This window comes from Rutilus rutilus (genome assembly GCF_951802725.1).
Source record: "Rutilus rutilus genome assembly, chromosome: 3".
Classification (NCBI taxonomy): Eukaryota; Metazoa; Chordata; class Actinopteri; order Cypriniformes; family Leuciscidae; genus Rutilus; species Rutilus rutilus.
Genome location: NC_140211.1, coordinates 12,091,471 through 12,115,645, shown reverse-complemented (window position 1 = coordinate 12,115,645; position 24,175 = coordinate 12,091,471). Strand labels below are relative to the sequence as shown.

Below are 24,175 nucleotides of genomic sequence, written 5' to 3'. Positions count from 1 at the left end.
TGTGTCTTACAGTTTAAAGAGAAACTTAATTTGACACTCATGCAACTTTTCTTTATTTCTAGCTTACATAATCTTGTTCTCTCTGTCTTTTCTCCTCTCTCTCTCCTTTTTAATGATTTGAATGGTTTTAACAGGGGCGGTGGAAGAAACTTCAAGATCCTGCCACGTCTATTATACACTCACACTGATCTTGAGCGGCTTGGTTTTGCTTCCCACTGTTTTTGCGATTGTAGTCTTAATCAGGACGAAGGAAAGAAACAAGCAGAAACAAGGCACGTAAACATCACAGTAGCACCTTAAACTAATAACTAATTATACTAGCAAAAACCTTTACCAATAGATTCCTTGATAATAAGTTTCTGTACTGCTGTTATGATATTACCAAATCAGCATGAATGAAAAGTGCTTCCATGTGAAAGTAAATAATATTGAGGACTGTCTTGTTTTTAGATACTCAGCGCCATGGTAACAATGAAGAGATGAACAAACAATTGCAGAAAAGGGTATTGTTTTGTATTGTGTCAAATTATTGTTGTTTCTATTACAGGGGAGGGTGGTTGTAACACAGGGTTAAAAAATGAGCTACATCGATGAAATCCCTATAGACTGCAAGTTCCTGTGAATACATATAATCAAAATTATACCTAAAAAAAATTAAAAATTAAAAATTCCATGTTAGGCCTATAAATAAAACAAAATGGCTGAGAAGACATGAAGAGGTTGTAACACTATTTTTGCATTTACTTTTTCTATACACACAAAGATTGAAGACAATATGTGTAAAATCCGACATTTGACACAATATGAAAGTGACTAACATGCCCACTATCAGGGTTTTTTCCGAATTTCTTTTATTTAAAGTGCTTTTAATTAAAGTGCAAATGGGATGGAGTTGAGAGTGGATTGAAGGGGGTTGGTATACGTAAATTTGTTTTAATGCATGTACAAAAATTAAAATGATATCCATGTTTTTATGGTTAAAAAAAGTGTTACAAACCTCCCCAATTTCGCCTAAATGATTGTGTACATTCATAGCATGTTTTTATTTTTTGTTTCCAGGAACGAGATGAAGACTTGAACTATGCAGCTCTAAGTTTAGACAAGAAGAAGAGCAGAAGACCAGTAAGAAACATGAGGGAGGTGGAACCAAACGTTATTTACGCTGCCACACGCTGATCCACAGATTATCAGACCGTTTGTCACAAAACGCAATTGAATCTCTGCTTATGTTAAATACACTAACTGTGTAGCTAGTTGTGCTGTTGACTGTTGTTGTGAATGATGTTGTGATTTTATGCTATTTTATGTCTAGCGTTTTGGTCCATATTTACAGTTCTGTCATTGTGAGACCTGATAATATCAATTATGTACAGTCAATCAACTGAACACGTGTGAATTTGAAACAAACTTGGGATGTACAGTTCTGCTAATAAGTTTACATACCCCGTGCAGAATATGCATTAAGAGCCGGTGGGAGTAAACTTTATGAATTGGATGATTGGGTTAAATTGTACTTATTTTGTCTTCACACACACATACAAATATATATTATTATTATTATATATTTTTTTTTAAACAAAATAATAAAAGTGCACACTCCCAGCTCTTAATGCATTATGTTGCCGTCTTGAGCTCCAGTGAATGTTTTTGCCTTTTTAATATTTGAGTATGAATCCCTCAGTTATCCTCAGTGTCAAAAGATGGGTTAAAATATGCAGAAAAAAAATGGTGGTCGTTGATCATCAGCATACAACTCACAATATTACGATTTAGGGGTATATAAACTTTTGAACTGGTTCATTTGTGTGAATTAGTTATTTTGTCTTGTGGACTATATGTCAACATCTGTTATGTGAAACGGCTCATTCAGGACAGTACTAAATAAAATAAAAAGTATGATCTCTCTTATTTTGATAATATTATTAAGATCTTGCATATCCTCAAAGGGTATGTAAACTTATGAGCAGAACTATATAGTGTGATCACTCTCGATAACTGAATGGTGAGTCAAATTTTGTTTAAAAAAAAAAGAAAAAGAAAAAGAAAAAAAGTAATGGGTGTATTTATCAGGTCATCTTTTGATGAGTCCGGTAAACTGTATATACTGTAACTATTACTAATGAATTACAGACTCAGGCAGACTTTCATATCATTTTGAATCCTTTAATCCTCAAAAGACTATTTCATTTTCATTATATATTTAAACATATTTGCAAAAATTCACAAGAATATTCTTAAAGCAATATGTCAGCAACAGAAATCGTTTCATTAAAAAGAATACTTATCAAAATCATTGCTATAAAAACTGCTAATGCTAATAATAATAACCTGTGAATAATAAGTGTGATCTGTGAATAAACAGTCTCTTCTTGCCAGGTTTTCAATGGAGTTCATTTGAGCTCATTGGTCTTTTAGAAAACCTTAAAGCTTCATGATGTGTTTTCAGTCTACAAAATACAGCTCTGGAGCCGTTCTCTGATCTCTTCACACATTGTTCAATCCTGTTATTATGAGTGTAAATTATTCCTGGTTGAGAATATCCTAATGAATGTCTGATCCAGTAGACGCTGTATTGTCTTGCACATATCTCACCAAAACAGTATAGAGTCCAAAACCTGTTTAAATACTGTGATGAACAGGAATATTGATTCATCCCAGTGAGTCGATTCATTTGAATCGATTCACCCAAAAAGATCCGTTCAGATTCGCACTATAGTTAGTATTGCTTTACAGAAACTTTGAAGAAATTGATGTTATGTTAAAAAAAATTTCATTTGAGGTTGATACAAATCTTTTGTTTATTTTAGATTTAATTGTTATAATTGCCGTTACTATATTCATAAAGTCAAATGGAATGGAAAACTACCAAATTTTGAACATTTTAAAATTGTATATATAAATATATTTAGAAACAATATCCAAAAGTAAAAAAAGCTAGGAAAACTACACAGCTTTTTGACAGGTGCAGGTGTTTTATGTAAAATACCTTTCTTTTTCTTTTTTCTTTACCCCTGACATGTATGGTTATATGTACTCTTGTATGTAAATTATGTTTTGTTCTTGTTAAAATGCAATAAAAGAAAAAAAAAGAAAAGAAAAGAAAAAGTGTTGCTTTACAGACAGGATGAAGGTACAAGGAATCAAAGTGCATGACATGACTTCTTTGTCACTAAGCTAGGGAAAACACCACCACAATAATAATAAAATAATAATAAATAATTTGATCCTCTGTTTTATCAAATAGCTGCCAAGAAAGAAAGCAGTTGTCTTTCATTCTAGTTATTCATACTGGCAAGACATCACAAAGTTATTTGGCTCATCCAATAGGGAGAGACTTCCGTGAATGGTAAATATGAGTCAGCGCTTCTAAGTTCACAGGTTCATTAAAATATTAATTCAAACCACTTGATTCGTTCACAATCGAAACACCACAACAAACTCCCAAACATATTTTCTATCATTATAGCTTACACAATATCGATTGGCTGTGCGCCATGCAATTAGAAAACCTGAGTAGGCCTACTCCATAAAGCCATATTCTTATGTTCATCACTTTTATAAGCACTACTCTGACCTAATGGCATCGGTTTAACAGAATTAAGCAGGGAGAAGAAAGGCATATTCACCTACCTTTCTGCCCATTTCCGGGTTTTATCATTGACTTCTATATTCGAATAATCCACTGTCATCGCGTTCATACTGTATAGTGTATAGCCTACCAATGCGATTTGCATGAATATATGGGCTTTTTAAAAGATTCGATTGAATGTTTGGACTCTGCTATGTTTGAAGCATTTGTAAATAAATACATTTAACAATCGCAACAAGCGATAATGAATGTCCCTGTGTAAGAATCACGTGTTTGAATTCTTCGCAGTTTAGCGTTCTTGTGTATCAGCTCGTGCAGGAATTGTTGGGAAATCAACCGAAGGCCGTTCCCACTCATGAATAATGTAGAGAATCTAATGACGCAACCGTTTCTCCCCAAATGATGGACAGAAAATGTTAGGGTGCACCAGCAACCAGAGACATGAAGGGGAATGGTGGAGAGAGAGAGAGAAAAAGTTCTAGACAGTATTTTTATTGGTTATTCCTGTTTATATTTACAGGTGAAATATGTTTACAGTGAACAGAAATAAAAATTGTATATAAAAAGTCAGATTATGTCCAAACTGGTAAAACTATAGCAATAAAAACTATGTGACAACAGCAATAACTTCTTAGCCAAGCATTTGTAATTATCTTAACTAGTGGTTTGTGATATGTGAATAAACAGTTTCATTTTGGCTGGTTTTCACTGCAGATCTTTTTGAGGTGGAAGGCTTTTTGGAAAAACTCAGAGCTGCATAATTTAAGGCATCTGTTTCCTCAACCTGCACAGGAAAAATACAAACATGATCAGCCTACATCACAGAAAACAGTAAAGACTAAGATTGTTACAAAACAAAACTATTACAAAAATATAGTGTGATCATGTGCTTCTGAAGACTGGGGTAATGGCTGCTGAAAATTCAGCCAACACTAGAATAAATTACATTAAACATTATTATTATAATTAAAAAAAAGGTATTTTAAATTGTAACAATATTTTAAAAAAAATTATAGTACTACTGTTTTTTGTATTTTTTATCAAATACATGCAACTTTAGTCTAGTTGCTAGAGCTTGATCCACAATGGCCCGGTTTCACAGACAGGGCTTAGACTAAGCCAGGATTAGACCATATAGATCAATTAGGACATTTAAGTAATTTTTATAAACATGCTTAGAAAAAAAACATTACCGATGTGCATCTTAAAACTAAAAAGGCACTGATATATTTTTAAGATCAGTCAGTGCAAGTTTATTTCAGTGGAAACAGCTCAGACTTACATTTTAGTCTAGGACTAGTCTTAAGCCCTGTCTGTGAAACCAGGGGTAAATATATATATATATATATATATATATATATATATATATATATATATATATATATATATACATACATACATACACTACTGGTCAAAAGTTTTAGATCGGTAAGATTTTGAATGTTTTTAAAAGAAGTCTCTTCTGCTCATCAAGGCTGCATTTATTTGATTAAAAATACAAACAAAACATTCATATTGTGAAATATTATTACAAATTAAAACAGCTGTTTTCTATGTGAATATATAATTTATTCCTGTGATCAAAGCTGAATTTTCAGCATCATTACTTCATTCTTCATTGTCACATGATCCTTCAGAAATCATTCTAATATGATGATTTGATGCTCAAGAAACATTTATGATTATTATCAATGTCGAAAACAGTTTTTTTACATTTTTATTTCATGATGCTATGATGAATAGAAAGTTCAAAATAACATAACATTTATCTGAAATGGAAAGCTTTTGTAACATTAAACACTACCCTTCAAAAGTTTGGGGTCAGTAAGAATTTTTATTTTTTTGGGGGGGGAAATAAATAAAATAAATCAATATTTTTATTCATTAAGGATGAGTTAAACTATTCAAAGGTTACAGTAAGACATGTATAATGTTAGAAAATATTCTATTTAATATTTAAATAAATGCTGTTCTTTTGAACTTTCTATTCATCAAAGAATTTTGAAAAAAAAATTGTACACAACTGTTTTCAACATTGAAAATAATAATGAACGTTTTTTTAGCATAAAATCATCATATTAGAATGATTTCTGAAGGATCACGTGACACTGAAGACTGGAGTAATGATGCTGAAAATTCAGCTTTCATCTGAGGAATAAATGACATTTTAAAATATATTAAAATAGAAAACAGTCATTTTAAATTGTCTTGGTGAGCAGAAGAAATTTCTTTTAAAAACATGAAAAAATCTTACCAATCTAAAACATTTATATATATATATATATATATATATATATATATATATATATATATATATATATATATACAGTATATATATATATATTTTTTTTTTTGGAAGTCATGCAATGTGTTATAAAACATGTATTCTTTTCATTCCCTATAAATTACAGGGCAAATAAAAATAGATTACCTGATTCCTTTGATTTCTGGGTTGTTTCAAAGCTTCTTTGGATAATATTGAAATATACATTGTTAATTACATTGATCAGAATAAATAAAAAAAAAAGAAGCAATTTAGAGATTAATATTTATAATTTAATTTTGCAATGAGATTATTTTAATATATTTTTACCTTTTTTCAGCTTCTTTTGAATCAGTCTCACCAGAATTATGTTCACAATCATTGATATTACGCTTATTGTCAACAGGGTTAAAACTACTGGATTCCAAAAGGTCAAAGTCGAAGATGCTGAAATGATAACATAGATTTAAGAGTTCATGTACCAACATAAATACAAAGAAATATGAATAATTATTAATAATAATTGGCTGACTGAAGGCGGTACTATACAGTATGTTGCATTATGTAACTATAACTAATGTATATATCGAAATCAAATACTGCTGTACCTTCAATAGTCAACTCAGTTCCATTTCCCAAGTGTATCTTCCCACACGTGTCCACAGCACAGTAATAAATCCCAGCATCAGATGATTTGAGTTCAGTCTGAGGGAGACTGTAGACACAGCTCTGGGTAGAAGAGCCGTTCTCTGATCTCTTCATACACTGATCACTCCTGTTATTATGAGTGTAAATGATTCCTGACTGAGAATATCCTGATGAATGTCTGAACCAGTAGACGCTGTATTCTCCTGCACAGATCTCACCGATGACCGAACACTGCAGAGTCACTGAATCTCCTGGATGAAGTCTGTCAAACACAGGCTTCTGGAGAACAGTGGTGCTTCTTCTTCTGTCCCTTTCTGAAAGAAATGCAATATTCTGTAAATACATTAAAACAATACTCATTTATGTGCAGTCAAATATTGTCATTAACTCACCTTTAGGTAGCAGAATCGTCCCTTTTCCAAATGTAACAATGTTCAAGAAAGTCACAGCACAATAGTAGTTTGCAAAATCATATTCCTCCACGTGAATGATGCTCAAATTAAAAGAGCCTCTTCCAATTCTGATTAAGTATCGATTTGTCTTGTTAAAGCCATTTTGATATGTAACGCTTCCTGATCCATGTTCTGAATATGCCATAAGAAGTGGTTTCTTGCCAAAAGAATGTTTATACCATGAAATATAATTAATAAAGTCATCTGAGTGAGAGCAGGGTAAAATCACACTGCTTCCCAGTTCAGCAAATAGCACAGGGGTTTGGTGAATAAAATCCTCTCTTTCACTTGTCCCATCTATAAAACAAACAAGCAATATGGTAACAAACAAAAATGTGAAACAAAATGCTCAATTAAAAAACAATTTTAAGCATACTTGCAAATGTGAGGAGAAAGAGGGTAAACAAAACCCAGAACTTCATTTTTGTAGCCCCTGCACTTGTTCTAAAAGAGAAATAAACACGTCAACAGAAGTCTTGAACATGCAAATGTATAAATGTGCAAATATGTACAAAAAAAATAATAAAAAAAATTAGAAACAATTTAAACACTGACCCTACTAACATTAGTACTTTAATAAGATAAAATAGCTCAGAAATGTTGGTAATAAAAATACAATACAGTATTATGTCAAAATAAAAATAAATAATAATATGCAATGATTAACTTGATAAAGAAAGATTAAGGGGTTTACTTACAACCTTAAAAGAAAGATGTCAGAATTAATATTATAATCCACTAACAGTGATTGCAGTTCACAGAAAGTGTAGATGTCAGTAAATTCAGCTCAGATTATATCATATGTAATTCAAATATTGTACTTAAGAGAACTGAAGGGTCCTGGTTATATGGTGGACTGTCCATTTGATGGCAAGTCTTCAGACTGCTTCCTCTTTTATGCACAGCAGTTCAAAGAACAAAGACTGACACTCTGATGTTTCACTGCAGGCTGTTTTAAGAGACGGGGCAGAACCAATTTCCTTTAATAGAGTCTCTTTACATACACTTGTACCTGTATGGCGATGACATTGATAAATGACACAAGAAACACAGCCCTAAATAATGTTACATAAGCTGCCAATTAAACCCATTTAGAGTGTTCTACTATTTCTAAATGCCTAATAATCTCAAAATAGGCAAGTATCGGCTAATTAAAAGGCCTAGCTGATAAATTGGTTTATCGCTATATGTGCTACAGTTCTGATATGCTGATCTGCATGTACAATACTCAAACGCCTCTAATTATATTATGTTAGTCCAGCATTTCTCTAAAATGCTATGGGACTCTTTGCTCAAGGGCACTCAGTTTAGCAGATAGATTGTTTTGAACCCCAGCTCCCAGTACAGTAGCTGCATCTGAATTCACATGCTTTCAGGTGTATGTACATGAAGAAAAAACTTCTCAATTATTGATGTAGTACTTTATTAAGCATATCTCTAAATTAAATTCCCTTTTGCCAGTCTATAACTTGGCCAGTTACATTATGTATATCTAAAGGCTTGGCTCAAGCTCTGTTGATCCTCGAACATTCCAATCAACCAATCAGATATTAGGGACAAGTTTAGGCTTACAACCAGGGTTAGGTGTTTCTACATCAGTGCTATTCACCTATCATTGGTTACTTATGGGTAGGAGTAGGACCAAATTTTCAGACAGGAATGTTGTTCCAGGATCATTCAAATATGTTGAACTAGGAACATGTCTTACTTGGCAAAGTCACATTGACCGTATATATATTGTGTGTGTATATACTTACACTTACCACAAGTGGATTGGGTAAACATGTACTGTACATCATGTATTATTTTATTTTTTACCTGCAGTATAAAAGAAAAAAATCCAAATAAAATTTTTTATCAAACTTTTCTACAAATCTTAATACAGTTTTACTATGTCAGTGCTGAAGTTAAATGTTGTCCACTTATGTTCACCTCAGCGGCTCTGCAGTCTGTACTGAACAGCTTCTTCCTGTCAGTCACTACAGGAAATGATGTACACTGTGGCCTCTTAACTAGAGCTCTGTTTGAGATCACATCTTCTCCTTATATGGACAAATGATGTGATTTGTGGTAGTACTCGCCTAAAGCCCGCAGTCTTTTATACCTTTATTATGCTTTTAACCATTTTGATGTCATGTCTGGGGTGCATTTGCTTGTAGATGTTTGTGGTAAACATGTGGCTGAAACAAACTCTTGATTTCAGATCAAAAGTTAAATAGTTAGCAAAGATCTCTGATGTGGTGCAATGGCTGTATCGTTAAACCCTTATGTATTGTATATTATTTATGGGGTTCCAATGCTCTGTGTAAATCTTATTAAAGAATAGCAATTTTGAAATCGACCTTTATGGAATTGACTTAATCTCTCTGTTGTATCACAAAATAGACATGCATTTTTCGGAATATGACTATCAATTTTCTTTATAACAATTTTCTCTTTGTTTAAATAAGCCAACTTCCCTACTATTTTAAATAGTATGCAAAAATCGAACTGAGCATGCTCATCAGCCTGTCAGCGGTATGTGAACATGAACTTCATACATTGTGTGTTTAAAAACACTTTCCAACCACAGGACTGGCCACTCTGCCTTTGCTCCCCTCCCACACATTGACGCTGCCCAACCATTACACCCAAGACCCATTTTCATTCAAGAGAGACCATAATTCACTGCTCTTTCCATCACATAAGTGTTGCACATTTTCTTTTCACGCTTCAAACAAGTGCTAAACAGAAAGTTGCAACTCAAAGGTTTAAAGTGACCTTTAGGTTCTTTGACAAAGTTTATTAAACATTACTGTAATTACTTTTAAGTGATGATGAATGTAAAGTACGACTGTCAATCAATCGCATATCAGTATTTACCACAGAAAGCGGCCAAATGAAGGTAATTCAAAAATATTAAATTAATGTGGCAGACGAGGAAAGGATTGAATAGACATTATAAAAAAGAAGCTTTAAAAATCTATCAATAGATGTTCAAATAGATGTTATGTTTACCATTTCAATATTTATTTAGCATTCCAATTAGAGAAAACTGTTTGTATTTGGTTTGTGTTTTTTTGTCTTCAGTGCAAATTCTATTAAATATGGCCATCATCTAGACTAATTTATTTATTTATATACCTGTGTATGTATTTTTGAACGTGTGTGTGTGTGTGTGTGTGTGTGTGTGTGTGTGTGTGTGTGTGTGTGTGTGTGTGTGTGTGTGTGTGTGTGGAATCATGTAAAGATGCTAATCTTTAGCATAGGGAAGTGTATAAAAAGGCAAACCTCTCTGTGTTTTCTTTCTTTCAGTCTCACTATCAACGAGGGACATAAAACTTGTCTGATGGCTTACATGGCACAAACCTGTGATAATTAATGAAAACTGTGTGATGTAAGTTTGTTTTGTTTGTTTATTTGATTGTTAATTTATTCATTTTGTATGTTCGCTTTTGTGAATCAGATTTGTAGACTAACTTTTTAGCATGATTTTTTGTATGTCAAGCTAGTAACAATAATGAAGCTGCTGAAGTTCAGATGCTCTGAAGTTTAGTAACAATTTCCTGAAATGTATTGTCTTGGGTTTAATAGCATTTCTGTTATTATTATTATTATAAACATACATTTAAAATAGGTTCTCTCTCTCTCTGTTTCTCAAGCTAGAGATTTTCATTTCAACCCATATGCAGACAATTCTTCAAAATGCTTCATTTTTTCATCCTAATGCTTAATATTCCTCAGTGTAAGTAACTGTATTTTTGTTAAACGTAGATGAAATTCATACTTGTTTTTAATGTGCTTCATGAATATTCTTAGAAGAAAATCCACAGCAAACAATACTAAATATCTTTTCACCCTTTCCTTCTCATACTGATAATCAGGCAGCTCAAATAACACAGACGTCGTGGCTCAGAATCGTCTGAAGATTGTTCAAGCTGGAGACAGTGTCAACTTCACCTGTATTTTACCAAACAATTTAAGATCCAGCTTGGTTTGGGTCAGACAAAGAGTCGGAGAGAAACCCCTTCTGATCGCTTCATCATATCAAGTTTTACCTTTCGAATTTGAAAATGGCTTTGACAAACATAAACGCTTTTTTGTAGAAAAAGACGAGAGCAGTTCTAATCTGAGCATCACAAACACAGAAGAATCAGACAGTGCAACATACTATTGTGTTATATATGCATTTAGGTTCACATTTGGGGAAGGAACTGATCTCATTGTTAAAGGTAAGATGAACAATCACAAACTGTTACATACTGTATATTGTGTTTAATTAAATAAATAAAAACTGCACTTCATTTATTCATTTTCTTTTCAGATGGACAGCTGAGCATTGACTCAGAGCATCAGGGACCCGAGACAGATCCAGATCATCCAGAAGAGTCTGCAGCGGCCCTGCAGTGTGCCGTCGTCACTCAGAGCTGTGCAGGAGAACACAACGTTTACTGGTTCAGACATGAATCTGGAGAATCTCCTCCAGGAATCATTTACACTCAGGAACGCAGGAACGCTCAGTGTGAGAGGAGATCTGATGGGAACTCTACCACACACAAATGTGTCTACAACCTGCCCAAGAAGAAGCTCAGTCACTCTGATGCTGGGATTTATTACTGCGCTGTGGCCACATGTGGAGAGATACTGATTGGAGAAGGAAGAAAAGTGAATTTGCCAGGTGCCCAATGTTTTTATTATATAAAACAATATCATGTGATGGCTTGTTGATATGTTTTAATTTAATGTTTAATTTCTTTTTTATTATTATTATTACTACAGACAAATGCTTTCAGACACATTGGACAACAGCCGCTTTGATTATAATAATTGTATCTGTGATCATGATTATTATTATGGCTGCATGGTTGTACAAGCACCAGCAAAAAGGTATGCATTATTTTATGTTTTAATACAGGTTTAAATGTCAGTGCAGTTGTAATACGTACAATTTTTCATTGTTCCTTCAAGATAGGATGCACTACACTCAGCACGGTCAGTTGATGGTAAGCAATCGAAATATTTTTTTTCTTGAGATTGGTATTATGGAATACAAATATCTTGACAATGAGTTTAATCACTGCTACAGATTTATAGATTACACTAAACTGTATGTTTTTAGGCAATACATTTGACTGAATGATTAATACTTAATGTTCTATGCCAGGCTGATGACTCAGATGCTTTGAATTATACAGCTGTGAGCTTTCAACAAAATCCCTCCAGCTCTAGAAGACCCAGGGAAAGTGACTCACAAGATAATTCAATATATACACATTTAAGATAACAATGAGTAAGTTTTACTTACACAGTATTCAGAGGTTTCTATTTAGAAGCTATAAAAGTTGTCATTTTCCAACGTTATACCAAGACCAAAACCTAAAATGATGATTGAACTATCAAACTATCAAATAAGTTATCCATAATCACTGTCCTGTCCATTTATGAATTTATTGTTTGAATGTGCATCAAATAATGTACATTATAAATTACTAAAGAAATGAGTGAGTGAGACTGGTTGACTTATTTCGGTCACACTTTACATTAGCTGTCTTTACTATGTACTAACATCAATAAATCAGTACAATGCACTTATATTGAATTCATATTATATGGAAAAACACTTTTGCTGCTATTGAGGTGGATACGGGACAGGTGTGGTGGTATGGGTAGGTTTAAGGGTGAGTTAAGGTTTAGGGAAGGGTCAACAGTGTAATTATACATGCAATTACAGAATTTAGTCACAGATGTAATTCCATGCAGGTATTTTATATAAATACAATGGAAAACATGTATGTACACAATAAGTGCATTGTATCAAATTATACATTTTTATGTTAGTATATAGTAGTTAAAGACACTTAATATAAAGTGGGACCTTTATTTCTCCACTGAATTAGAGCACATCACAGCTACAACATGTGCTGAAATTGTGTTAAATCCCTGTCCGTGGTTCTGAAATAAAATTATTTATAGTCATATTGCTTTTGTAAAGAAGGTAGCATGATATCATTAGATACTGAATCTATCCAGAAATGTATGACATGATTTTTCACAAAGACATGACAAAGCCCATTAATAAACTTTTAATATGTCTTCTATTGCACGTACATTTTCCTTGTGCAATATAATTTTAAATTCAGTAACATTGTACTGATAGTTCATCTTGACCTTGACCTTGAGACGTCCATGTAGACCATGAGTCAAAATAAGTTATTTTTTATTTTGCACACTGTAGATATCTGAAGTATAGTAATTGTGTGCTTTATAATTGTCTTTTACCATAAACAATTATATGCTATAATTACTATATATTGTAACAGTCTTTTTACCTGCAAACAAACGATGAGGACAGAGGTTATTATCTATGTCTAGGTAATGGTTAATATGCAGTTAACAGTAAATATTGTTAAGACAATTTATGTCTTTGTTCTGATTGTTCTGAATTGGAATCTTTCATATTAGAACCATTAAAACTGTGATAATGTTGCTGTATTTTAGTCCTAGACTGCAATATGTGTCCCATGTTCCTGAATTAATAAAATGCCATCTTATAGGTAGCAGCAAATCTCAGATGGTACATGATGGTACTTGTTACAAGCATTCAAGCACTTATAAGCCTTTGAAAGGTAAATATGTATATGCAATAATACAGGAAGACAGATATGGTATGATTGACAAGACGTGCACACAAGCTCCTTCTGGTGGAGAAATGTCTTAAAAGCAACCCTGAAGACATTAAAATAGGCCATAAGGCTTGCTGTGCATTCATCAGCAGAATGACCAGGCCGATGGATTCTAACTCTTAATGGTGTTTCCCTTACGCCCTAAAAGAAGAAATTATCTCTTTCCCTTTCACATTGAGGAACCTCAGTATAAACTGTAATGAAAGGATGAAATAAACATACGTTTAGACTTTCTGAGCTAAACTTAATTAAAAATAACAACAACAATACTAGTGTTTCACTCAAACAAATCACTTTAGGATGATATAAAATGTCTGTTTGTGTTCACTAATGTTGCCTTGGATCACAGGAATAAATTATACTATTTCACAATATAAATAATTACAAATAATTTAACTTCTTACAAAAGGCGGATAAATTACTGCACAACATGAGCAGAGGTTAGGTCAATAAATGGATGAATGAATAAACTGATATCGTTTATTTATAAGGATGTTCATGTGACTTATATATTTTTAGTACTTTTCCAACCGCAGGACTGGCGGCCCTGCTCTTACCTTACCGCCCACACTCCTTCACAGCCCACAAACACCTTTCTGAGAAGATCTCTTTTTTTTTTTCCATTACATGCATTGTTTTTTTGTTTTGTTTTTTAATCTAGATATAGAGGAAGTTCAACAATTTTATCTGAATTTGCTTCCTAATTAAAAGGTTCAATATTTATCTTTTGGCACTCTAGCGGTTAAAAACAAAACTGCATGCATTTTGCAGAAGAACATTGTTTTGGTTGTGCTTCGGCTCTGTGTGACTGTGTCAATGAATATGGTTATCCACTGTTCATAAAACATTCATTACAAGACTTAAGAGATATAACCAGTTTAGATGGAAATGTTCTCAAGCTGACTAGCTGAAGACATTAGCTTTACCCATTAGACACAGTACAGTACTACAGTAACCAAAATGAAATGACCCTGCTTAACAATGAACTCTGTTAGAAAGCGACATATGGCAATTTATTTGAAGTAATCACCTGTTGAGTAATAACACTATCTCTGTGTCACTTTTACAACATTTCAAATCCCAAATTCTGAGCGTGATAAAGCAGGCACACACAAACCATTTCAGGGGTTGAAAGGTCAATGTATTGCACTGGTTCTGGTCTTAGCCCAGTTCTGGTCATGAATTTCTGTTGTTGCACAATAGTGGTGCAGGATCCTTCAGCTGTGGTCAAAGTGTGACAGCAGGAAGTAATAAAAAAACAAACTTCAGATGTTGTCACACTGTTAAAAAAAAAAAAAAAAAAAAAGTTTCCACATGAAATCTTGTAGAAATTCAGTATTTGTCAATGCTACAGATTCAGCCTCTTCTGATGAAAAGCAACAAACAAACATGTCTTTCCAATATTATTGGGGTGACAATGGATGCTATGCCACACATTTAAATAAACATGTAATTTCTTTGATGTGTTATTATGTTCATTTGTGTCAATAAACATTCATAGTAGATGTTGAATTCATATTAAATGTGTAAATTTGGAAGACTATAGATGTGGTCACCATGGTCATGAACACCACTAACATTAAGGTGAATCAGCCAATAGAATCATGTACAGTCATGTACATATGTGTTTTTTCTTTAGTACAGGGAGGCACAGTATATAAAGGTGAATCTCTCTCTCTGTCTTCTCTTTCGGACTGTGTTGATGAGGAAGATAAAACCTGTCATCGGCTCTACATGAAAACCAACATTGATCCTTAATGAAGTCTGTAAGTTAAGATAAAAAATAACCTCTTTTATTTCATTCTAATTGTATGCAGTTGTTACCTTTTTCTAATAACTTCTTTAATTTGTTTAATGTCAATTGTTTGATCCTGTCTGTAAAACACTTTGAACTGCGTTGATTAATTTGGAAAAGCGCTGTATAAATCAAATTTGATTTACAGATTGATTTCTTTTTAAATTAATCAGATTTCCAAAGCAAGATTTTACCACATATCCATTAATATCTATATGCATAAACAACATGTGGTCTTGCATTAAACATTTTGTTTAAAAAATATTTCTAATCCACACAATGTAAAACTGTCTTGTCGGGTAACCTAACAATATAATAACATCTAAATTAACTGGTTTTATTCACTACACTATTAATTGGTTTTACACTACTACTTTAATTAAAGCTAGTTTTAACGAACAATGAATAATGTGAAGTAAATGTTTTTTAGTTTTCCTCAGTTTATCCATTTAAGGTATAATTTTGCTCAACTCCACTGTTTTCTTTATTATTCGTTTTCTTTTTCTTAGAAGATTCACTGCAGATCAGCCAGTTTGGAATTATCTCCTAAAAATGATTCATCATTTTTTCATCTTATTGCTTTGCCTTTCAAAATGTAAGTAATTATATGTGTTTTGCTCTGCATAATAAAGCAAATCAAGCAAGCAATACTAATCATATTCTCACATGATACAACATTTTATATTACATTTTTAGGCAGCTCAGATAATGCAGACGTCGTGGCTCAGAATCATCTGAAGATTGTTCAAGCTGGAGACAGTGTCAACTTCACCTGTATTTTTTCAGGAGAGTCAAGACACAGTGTTGCTTGGGTCAAACGAAGAGTCGGAGAGAACCCCCTTCTGATTGTTTCATCGTATCAAGCTTTACATGCCGTCTTTGAAAATGGCTTTGACAAAAATAAACGCTTTTTTGTAGCAATAGACAAGAGCAGTTTTAATCTGAGCATCACAAATACAGAAGAATCAGACACTGGAACATACTTTTGTATTAAACATATATATATTAGTTTTTATTTTGGTGAGAGCACTGATCTCATTGTTAAAGGTAAGCAGAATATTCACTTAAATTTGACTGAGATACATGCAGTACATTGTGTCTGGTCAAACAAGCATTATGTTATTGTTGTTTCTTTCCAGATGGACAGCTGAGCATTGACTCAGAGCATCTTAGACCTGAGACAGATCCAGATCATCCAGAAGAGTCTGCAGCGGCCCTGCAGTGTGCCGTCGTCACTCAGAGCTGTGCAGGAGAACACAACGTCTACTGGTTCAGACATGAATCTGGAGAATCTCCTCCAGGAATAATTTACACTCAGGAACGCAGGAACGCTCAGTGTGAGAGGAGATCTGATGGGAACTCTACCACACACAAATGTGTCTACAACCTGCCCAAGAAGAAGCTCAGTCACTCTGATGCTGGGATTTATTACTGCGCTGTGGCCACATGTGGAGAGATACTGATTGGAGAAGGAAGAAAAGTTGCTTCACCAGGTATCCACTGAATTTGCTATAGAAAATCTAAATCTCATGGTTGTTGTATCACTTAATATCTTTTAAAAAGAAGTTCTTTTTCACATCTGCAGATACACCATGGAGTACAGTTGCCCTAGTTCTAGCAGCTTCAAACTGTTTATCAGTGATTGTGATCATAATTCTGGGCTCACAGTTGTACAAGCATCGACGAAAAGGTAGGAATTACTGCATAACTCTTCTCTAATATGTAAGTCTGAACAGTCAAATCAACATCCTTCAATGACCGTGCAGTTATGTGTCCAATTCTTATTGTATTTCAAGATGGGACTCAGAACATTCAGAATAGTCACTTAATGGTAAGCAGTCTAATATTTCAGGTGCTTTTATGCCATATGTTGCAAATATAATTCAATTTAAATGTCTTCACAGGCAATTTATGTGACTGAATGAATCAAAATTGCTGTTCTAGGATGAAGACAGAGATGCTTTGAATTATGCTGCGTTGAGCTTTCAACAAAAGCCCTCCACTTCAAGAAGACCCAGGGGAAAACACATCAGATAATTCAATATGTGCACATGCAAGGAATCAATACAATTTACTAAAAAATAAATTCTCTATTGTTAAAAAAAACCTACTCTTAATGTGACTCTTGATGTGCTTTAATTGATAAAACCAATAGATATTTTAAGCTCTTAATTAGCCTCGAACTCCGAGCTCGGAGCCCTCCCCCCGTACAGCACGCCAAATACGCATTAAACTTTACCCCCTCAAATTGTATGTAAGTGTGAACTCGTGAACAGCCCAACAAGCAATATATGATATAAAGTTATTTGGCGTAGGCCCCGTCCGCATCAACATGTTTCACTAGATTTTTGACCAACACATGCTAACATACAGCATATTGATTGGTGGGGCATCAATTTTAGATCGTAAAGAAGCGAAATTCACTGTCCGTGGCACTTAAATTATATGTGACAATTGTGTCTATTTTACTCATGCTAACTATTGCTTTAATACATTAGTTAGACTACATTAGTAAGTAGTAGGTAATTGGAAATGTTAATCATATCTAGGAATTGGATAGCATTAGTCTACATACCTGAACATTTTTGACACTGCACAATATTTTTTTGATAAATGGCTCAAGATGTCCCTCTAGCGGACACATGTGGAAAAAACCTCCACCATGAGACCAGGAAAATAGGCTGTGAGGCCTTCAGTGCAATAGACTGTATTCAGAAATCACACGTTGCTTAAAGGGGTGGTTCAGAATTTTGGACATCGGACCTTATTTACAAGTTAGCCTGTGTGTTATTTATCAGTCGAGACTCGAAAAATTTCACCCAGTCCTTCCAGTTGCATAGTTCGCCGGTGCTAGGCTAGCGCGAGTCAACGGTATCTGCTAGCCTGCCATTAAAAACAGTTTTACCCACTCCACAATACACCAAAAGCAAATAAATGATAACGCCAGACTACCGATGTAAATGTCTGTTGAGAGAATAATGTTAAAAATCAAACTACCCTTTCATCGCATTGCAATAGTTATACTTTGTTCCCTGTATTTATTAGCACAGTCTACAACAGCGGCGAAGTGATATTAAGTTACCTAGGCAACCGAGAGAGCCGGTCCACATGACAATCACGCAAGTGTATTTACCTGCCGCTGACACTCATCACTACAGCAGAAGCAGAGTATATTTCACGAAGAAATCAACAAGACATAGGACTATGGCCACGTTTGAAAGCCATGGCAATGTTTTGGACTTTGGAGACGATGCAGGCGAGGAATGTGTGTTATTCAACGAACCGTATCTTACATGTATGAGCCGGAATACACAGACGAATAACTAATCGAGATGGATGCTAAAAGGGCAGAAATAGAAAGAATGTCTGTCTGTAGAGACAACAGCAGCTGGAGATGCCGTAGAGAACCGGGACAGAATATCGGGAGACCGGTGGTGCCAGTGCAGAAAATGTATAGCTACATATAGCTAGCTAGACGTCCCGACTGTAGTGCGCTTCTGTTCTGTGTTTACTTTTCGGCGCAGTACTAACCGGAGCAAAGTAAAATTCCACCGCTGCTGAGAAACTAGTTCCTGTAAATGTAATGCGATCATTGAGATGCAAGAGTAGTTTGATTTCTAACATTATTCTCTCAACGGACATTTACATCGATAGTCTGGCGTTATAATTTATTTGCTTTTGGTGTACTGTGGAGTGGGTAAAACTGTTTTTAATGGCAGGCTAACAGATACCGTTGACTCGCGCTAGCCTAGCACCGGCGAACTATGCAACTGGAAGGACTGGGTGAACATTTTTGAAAACTGTCTCCACTGATAAATAACACACAGGCTAACTTGTAAATGAGGTCCGATGTCCAAAATTCTGAACCACCCCTTTAATGTTAAAATTCTGGGCGTATTCTAGGTTTAGGGATTGTTTCTGTCTCTTTCTGGACAAAAGTGTGTCCTATTTGACCACAGCTAAAAACTTTTAAGTTTAATGAAACTCCCATTAAAGGTGCAGTGTGTAATTTTTAGCGGCTTCTAGTGGTGAGGTTTGCGAATTGCAAACAGTCAGTCACTCACGGCCTATCCCTCCATTTGCAAACTCGAAGGAGAAGCTACGGTGGCCGACGTAGGATCGGAAGATGTCATCGTCTGAGTCAGCAGAGAGTAGCAAGTCAAGCAATGAGGTTTCTTTATATTATATTTTATATTAAATTATATCTACTTAATTATTCACTAAAACCACATGTTATTGCGATTGTTATTTTTACTTGTTCATCATTGTGTTAGTCTTTTATTCACTGACTTTACCATAGCTTGTTTCCATGCTAGTTAGTATAAGATAAGAGCTATGGATAAGAGCATCAAAGCAGCTGGTAAGGGGAAATAGCTAACGTTACGATGTCCGAGGCGTCGTTCAGACAGCATGTTTTTCTCCACGTTTGCAGAGTCAGGGACAACCTGAGTATTCTGCTGCGTCTTTTTCTGCTGCTTCTCATTCAAGTTAGTGACGAAATGCGCTCTGTAGCGCTGTTTGTTCGCTGACGGCTACGGTAGAAACATGACGTCACAATATGTCGACCTTCATAGAAGGGGGTGCCCGCGGTTATGTAGATATAAATGACTCATTCTAAGGTAATAAAAACATAACGGTTCATTAAGTAAGGTCTTTATACACCAATGAAAACATAGTTAGGGATCTTATATTGCATTTCTGTCAATAGATCCTCAGAAATATTACACATTGCACCTTTAATCAATTATTTTATTGCTTCCATTTTCCTTAAAAATATGTTTATATTTTAATAAGCTTAACTACATTCAGCTGCAGAAACAAACATACTTTAATTAGATTGAACTTAATTTTTAATAGTATATATATACACATTTAAATGAATTTATAATAGTATATTGTATATGTGTATATGTACTGTAATAGTGTTAATTGTTTATAGTGTCAGGATGAGCGGTTACTATTTATATATGTTTTTGTCACCCTGTAAGCATCGATAGGCTTTTTTTTTTTTTTTTTTCTACCAGTGTAAGGTGAAGTAATTAACTCTGTGAATGATGCATGCATGTTTTTGATTCAGATAAAGGTGTGAAAACCCACTAGGTCAGTCCTGTGGTTGGAAAAATGCTCAAACCACACTCTGCATAATCATGCAAAAGTTTGCATACCAAGGAGGTGCACAACAACATCTGTGCACACAAACTAAACCTCTCTATTTATTAAGTTATTTAATACAGGCAACTCTTTTTAAGTAAATTAGCCGCAGTGTGCATAATATATAAACATATTTAGAAAATTACTTTACATATAATTTTTTTTAAATGAATCTAAAACAATTGGGATTTTATATATATATATATATATATATATGTGTGTGTGTGTGTGTGTTTGTACTGTATATATATATGTGCAGTATATATATATATATATATATATATATATATATATAATGTATTTATTCAATGTTCACAGTCATGTCTAAAATTGTAATGTTTCTCCGCTGATGTTCACCATTGCAGTCCTCTATCTGTACTGAGCAGCTTCTTCCTGTCAGTCACTCTGCAGGAAATGATGTACCTCTGACTGGAACTCTGATTCGAGTCACATGTTCTCACATGGACAAATGCTGACTTTGAGGACTATGAGACTTTGAATGTGTGCTTTGTGATAATAATGGCCTAAAGCCCAAAATATTACTGTATCAGAGGCAGAGCATTTTCAGGGGCATAACTATGTATGAGCTCCAGTGCAATAAAAACACCACCAACATTGTTTTTGGACATTGTAATTTTATGCTGTCTCGACCAAGTTGGTGCTCTCAAAGCATGTTTTATGATCTTTTATCAACTATGACAATTTTATATATTGTTTGAAATGAGTTATTACAGCTTTCAAATGTCAAAAATATTGAAAAACACACCATTAAAATAGTCCATACATTTTAGGCTCTGTTATGAAGTTCTTCTGAAGTCAAGAAATTGCTTTGTGTGAAGAAGAGGTCCAAATTTATGATTACTCACAGAAAATCTTTACAGTTTTTCCCATTTATGTGTTTATTACAAAGTAAATTACAGCTGATTTCACTTCTACAGACACACATGGAAGACCATAGGAAGTATTATTTTGTATGTCTGCATTTCCAAAACAGAAAAAGTACAGAAAAATGGATTGCGGCAGACAGAAGAGAGAAAAATTTACAGTATGTTGTATTAGAATCCAATGTTTACAAAAAACATGTATAGTGTTATAAAAGTGTACATTATACACACACACACATATATATATATATATATATGTCTGGTTTCCACGGGTGAGTGAGGAACTCACAGGGTTTGACCATTAGGGAACAATATAAGCGCATGTATTGGAAAACAAGATGACACTAAGCCTCTCTGCGTTTTTTGGCAAGTCCGGGGTCTTGGTGAGAAGAACACCACTCGACAAACAGGTTCCACATCAAGGCGTAAGTGTGTCTCGTAGACTGTGACACGCGATGGTTTTCACTACCTCCTGGGGTTAGGCACCTAGAACCTCTACGTCCCATCCAGAGACCAGACATAGAGATTCCAGTTGCAGGTGCCATAAGGTCCCCCGTTTCTGAGAAAGCAGGTCCTTCTGCAGAGGAATGCATCAGGAAGGGGCTGACCCGAGGAATACTAGTTCTGGGAACCAGGTCCGGTTGGGCCAATAAGGAGCAATTAACAAGACCTGCTCCTCGTCCTCCCTGACTTTGCACAGTGTCTGTGCGAGAAGAATCACTGGGGGAAATGCATACTTGCGTAGGCAAGTAGGCGTAGCCAGTGCGTGGCTCCCCAGCCGGTGATAGAGGCATCCATGGAGACAATATTATGCCTGGACACTTGTTCTAGGGGCACTCGCCCATCTCGGGACTCGGCCGTGAAGCTAGTGCTGAAGCGGCCTCATATATAGCAGGCCGAGCGGCATCATTGCGTTTGCAGCTGCCATATGCCCCAGGCCCCACTGAAATAACTTCAGTGGGGCCACTGTCCTGCTTTTGAATGGATTCAAGCAGTTCAACACTGACCAAACACACCTCACCTTAGCGTGGTTTAAGGCCAGGCACTTGAGGCAACGATCGAGAACATCAGCCAGCGCCAGGTAACACGGGGGGATTGACATCTTTAAAAAGATGCAATGTCAAACCCGTGTAAGCTGTTTTAGGAAAATTAGCTCTCTCAGGGGCTGCAACACACAGGGGAAATAGCTGCTGCATGACAAGCATGAATTTAGTACAACCTGCTGTGTGCACTCACTCTTTAAAGAGCTGTAAAAACCAGTTGAAAAAAAAATCTCTTTATGAGACCACGACCACCGCTGAAGCGTCTTCACACAAACACCAACTGCAGAAGCTTCTTTTCAAAAAGAACAGGAGGCTCGAAGAACACTCTCTTAACATGAAAGAATAAAAGAGCACAGACAAGTGGGAAAATAGCGTTAGCCAATCAGTCTTGACCGGTTGTTGATTTTTATCAACTAGCTTGTCAAATGTGTTTAAAGCATTACTGCATGTTAGGGCTGGGTGATATGACACTACATATCATAGCGATGATATAAAGTGTGAATTGATGGAACTTTTTCTAAATCGTTTATATAGATAGGCCTATTTGCGGGGTAAGCAAATTTATCCATGCAGCTTTTAGTGGGCAGGAATTATTGGAACGTTGGGAGTGGAAAAAGAAGCACTGATGAATGAGAGACCACAAAAATCTTCAGCTTTTAGCTTTATTGTACATAAAAAATAATTATAAAAAATGGGTAAATAGTGTCAAATGAATCTAAATTAATTCTAATTTTAAATTTTAGATACACTTTCTAATTTTAATAAACTTATAGAAACAAATAAACTTTACATAACATAAACATAAAATTGCTTTAAAAGCATTGGACTACCTGCATTTTTTTATTTATTTTTTAAAATAAAAATAAATCACAAGAGTTTGAAATTCAGTTTATGCTGTGGAATCAAAACTGATATTGAGAATTGTGAAACCATGATATTGTTACTGTGAAGTAAAATTGAGATTTTGGTCATATCGCCCATCCATATTCTTTGCTAGATAGCAGAAAAGTTCCCCCAGTTTTACATACAGTATGATTTTTTTAATAGTGTTCACCACAAGTAATAGACTACATTGTAACCAGAAATAAGTATATAAATGGCTGCTATTTTGCATGAGTTTATTTGTAATTGCAAGAAAGAAAGAAAGAAAGAAAGAAAGAAAGAAAGAAAGAAAGAAAGAAAGAAAGAAAGAAAGAAAGAAAGAAAGAAAGAAAGAGGGCAGAGATGTGGTTAGGAATGAAAAGTCAGTAGGCCTATGTCGTTTCTTCATTCACTGTGACCTATACCTGCACTGGATGGCCAATTTCACATGTATTTTGTGTATTTTCAAAATACAAAATACTGTATTTGTATTTAAATACATTTTTTCACACAGTATTTTGTATTTGTATTTTAAATACATTTCCATGTATTTATGCCCATCTCTGCTCCTAGGTAAACTGCAATGTTATTAAATATACACACTGACAGGAATGGATCCTCTCATACTTTATTGCTTAAATAATTGTACTATTTCTTATGTAACAAATTAGCTCAAAAGGGAAATATGTATAATTAATTATAACAAATTATAATTAATTATAAATATTTTGATTAGTTTTAGAATTGACTGTAGCAGAATTAATAGTACAATTATTGAATCAGTTCGTTCAACGAACAAACAGCATAATCAATTATCAGTTCTAGGA

The 24,175-nt window shown here is 34.5% G+C and overlaps 5 protein-coding genes across 8 annotated transcripts in view; 3 read left to right on the top strand and 2 right to left on the bottom strand.

Moving 5' to 3' along the window:
- Nucleotides 1-1,312, top strand: part of nitr7b (novel immune-type receptor 7b) — a 112,372-nt gene extending 111,060 nt beyond the window's left edge. The window contains exons 4-6 of the mRNA XM_084406078.1: nt 135-272; nt 451-503; nt 1,060-1,312. Of these exons, the coding sequence (XP_084262204.1) occupies nt 135-272; nt 451-503; nt 1,060-1,176 (308 nt within the window). The 3' untranslated portion in view covers nt 1,177-1,312. The remainder of the gene's footprint in view (nt 1-134; nt 273-450; nt 504-1,059) is intronic.
- Nucleotides 1-7,831, bottom strand: part of LOC311288571 (uncharacterized protein) — a 104,780-nt gene extending 96,949 nt beyond the window's left edge. The window contains exon 1 of the mRNA XM_084406061.1: nt 7,651-7,831. The gene's annotated coding sequence lies outside the window, so the exon portion shown is untranslated. The remainder of the gene's footprint in view (nt 1-7,650) is intronic.
- Nucleotides 4,214-9,577, bottom strand: LOC311287446 (uncharacterized protein; the record flags this gene model as incomplete). Its single annotated transcript, XM_084404315.1, has 6 exons — nt 4,214-4,373; nt 6,021-6,055; nt 6,183-6,299; nt 6,461-6,814; nt 6,893-7,249; nt 9,520-9,577. The coding sequence occupies 6 exons, from the start codon at nt 9,575-9,577 to the stop codon at nt 4,248-4,250; spliced, it is 1,047 nt and encodes a 348-aa protein (XP_084260441.1). The 3' UTR covers nt 4,214-4,247.
- Nucleotides 9,578-10,252: 675 nt separating this feature from the next.
- Nucleotides 10,253-13,028, top strand: LOC311288574 (uncharacterized protein). Of its 3 annotated transcripts, XM_084406069.1 has the most exons (7): nt 10,253-10,328; nt 10,594-10,676; nt 10,816-11,163; nt 11,256-11,609; nt 11,711-11,818; nt 11,900-11,934; nt 12,096-13,028. In XM_084406069.1, exons 2-7 carry the CDS (start codon nt 10,637-10,639, stop codon nt 12,213-12,215), a joined length of 1,005 nt encoding a protein of 334 aa, XP_084262195.1. In that variant the 5' UTR covers nt 10,253-10,328; nt 10,594-10,636; the 3' UTR covers nt 12,216-13,028. The 3 variants fall into 3 exon arrangements, with proteins under 3 accessions (XP_084262195.1, XP_084262194.1, XP_084262193.1); XM_084406068.1 differs by having other exon boundaries at nt 10,598-10,676; nt 11,900-13,028; XM_084406067.1 differs by having other exon boundaries at nt 11,900-13,028.
- A 2,236-nt stretch (nt 13,029-15,264) lies between these two features.
- On the top strand, nt 15,265-18,159 carry LOC311288577 (immunoglobulin kappa light chain-like). 2 transcript variants are annotated; one of them, XM_084406074.1, is made up of 7 exons: nt 15,265-15,380; nt 15,919-16,004; nt 16,106-16,456; nt 16,549-16,902; nt 16,995-17,099; nt 17,206-17,240; nt 17,354-18,159. In XM_084406074.1, exons 2-7 carry the CDS (start codon nt 15,962-15,964, stop codon nt 17,444-17,446), a joined length of 981 nt encoding a protein of 326 aa, XP_084262200.1. In that variant the 5' UTR covers nt 15,265-15,380; nt 15,919-15,961; the 3' UTR covers nt 17,447-18,159. The 2 variants fall into 2 exon arrangements, with proteins under 2 accessions (XP_084262200.1, XP_084262201.1); XM_084406075.1 differs by having other exon boundaries at nt 15,309-15,380; nt 15,922-16,004.
- Nucleotides 18,160-24,175: the final 6,016 nt, after the last annotated feature.

Excerpts from the sequence above, each read along its gene's own strand:
- LOC311288574 (XM_084406068.1), top strand. The coding sequence starts at position 10,637 with ATGCTTCATTTTTTCATCCTAATGCTTAATATTCCTCAGT. Across the intron at positions 10,677-10,815 it reads AATGCTTAATATTCCTCAGT|GCAGCTCAAATAACACAGAC; the intron begins GTAAGTAACTGT and ends ACTGATAATCAG. Across the intron at positions 11,819-11,899 it reads GTACAAGCACCAGCAAAAAG|ATAGGATGCACTACACTCAG; the intron begins GTATGCATTATT and ends TGTTCCTTCAAG.
- LOC311288577 (XM_084406074.1), top strand. The coding sequence starts at position 15,962 with ATGATTCATCATTTTTTCATCTTATTGCTTTGCCTTTCAAAAT. Across the intron at positions 16,903-16,994 it reads AAGAAAAGTTGCTTCACCAG|ATACACCATGGAGTACAGTT; the intron begins GTATCCACTGAA and ends TCACATCTGCAG. Across the intron at positions 17,100-17,205 it reads GTACAAGCATCGACGAAAAG|ATGGGACTCAGAACATTCAG; the intron begins GTAGGAATTACT and ends TTGTATTTCAAG.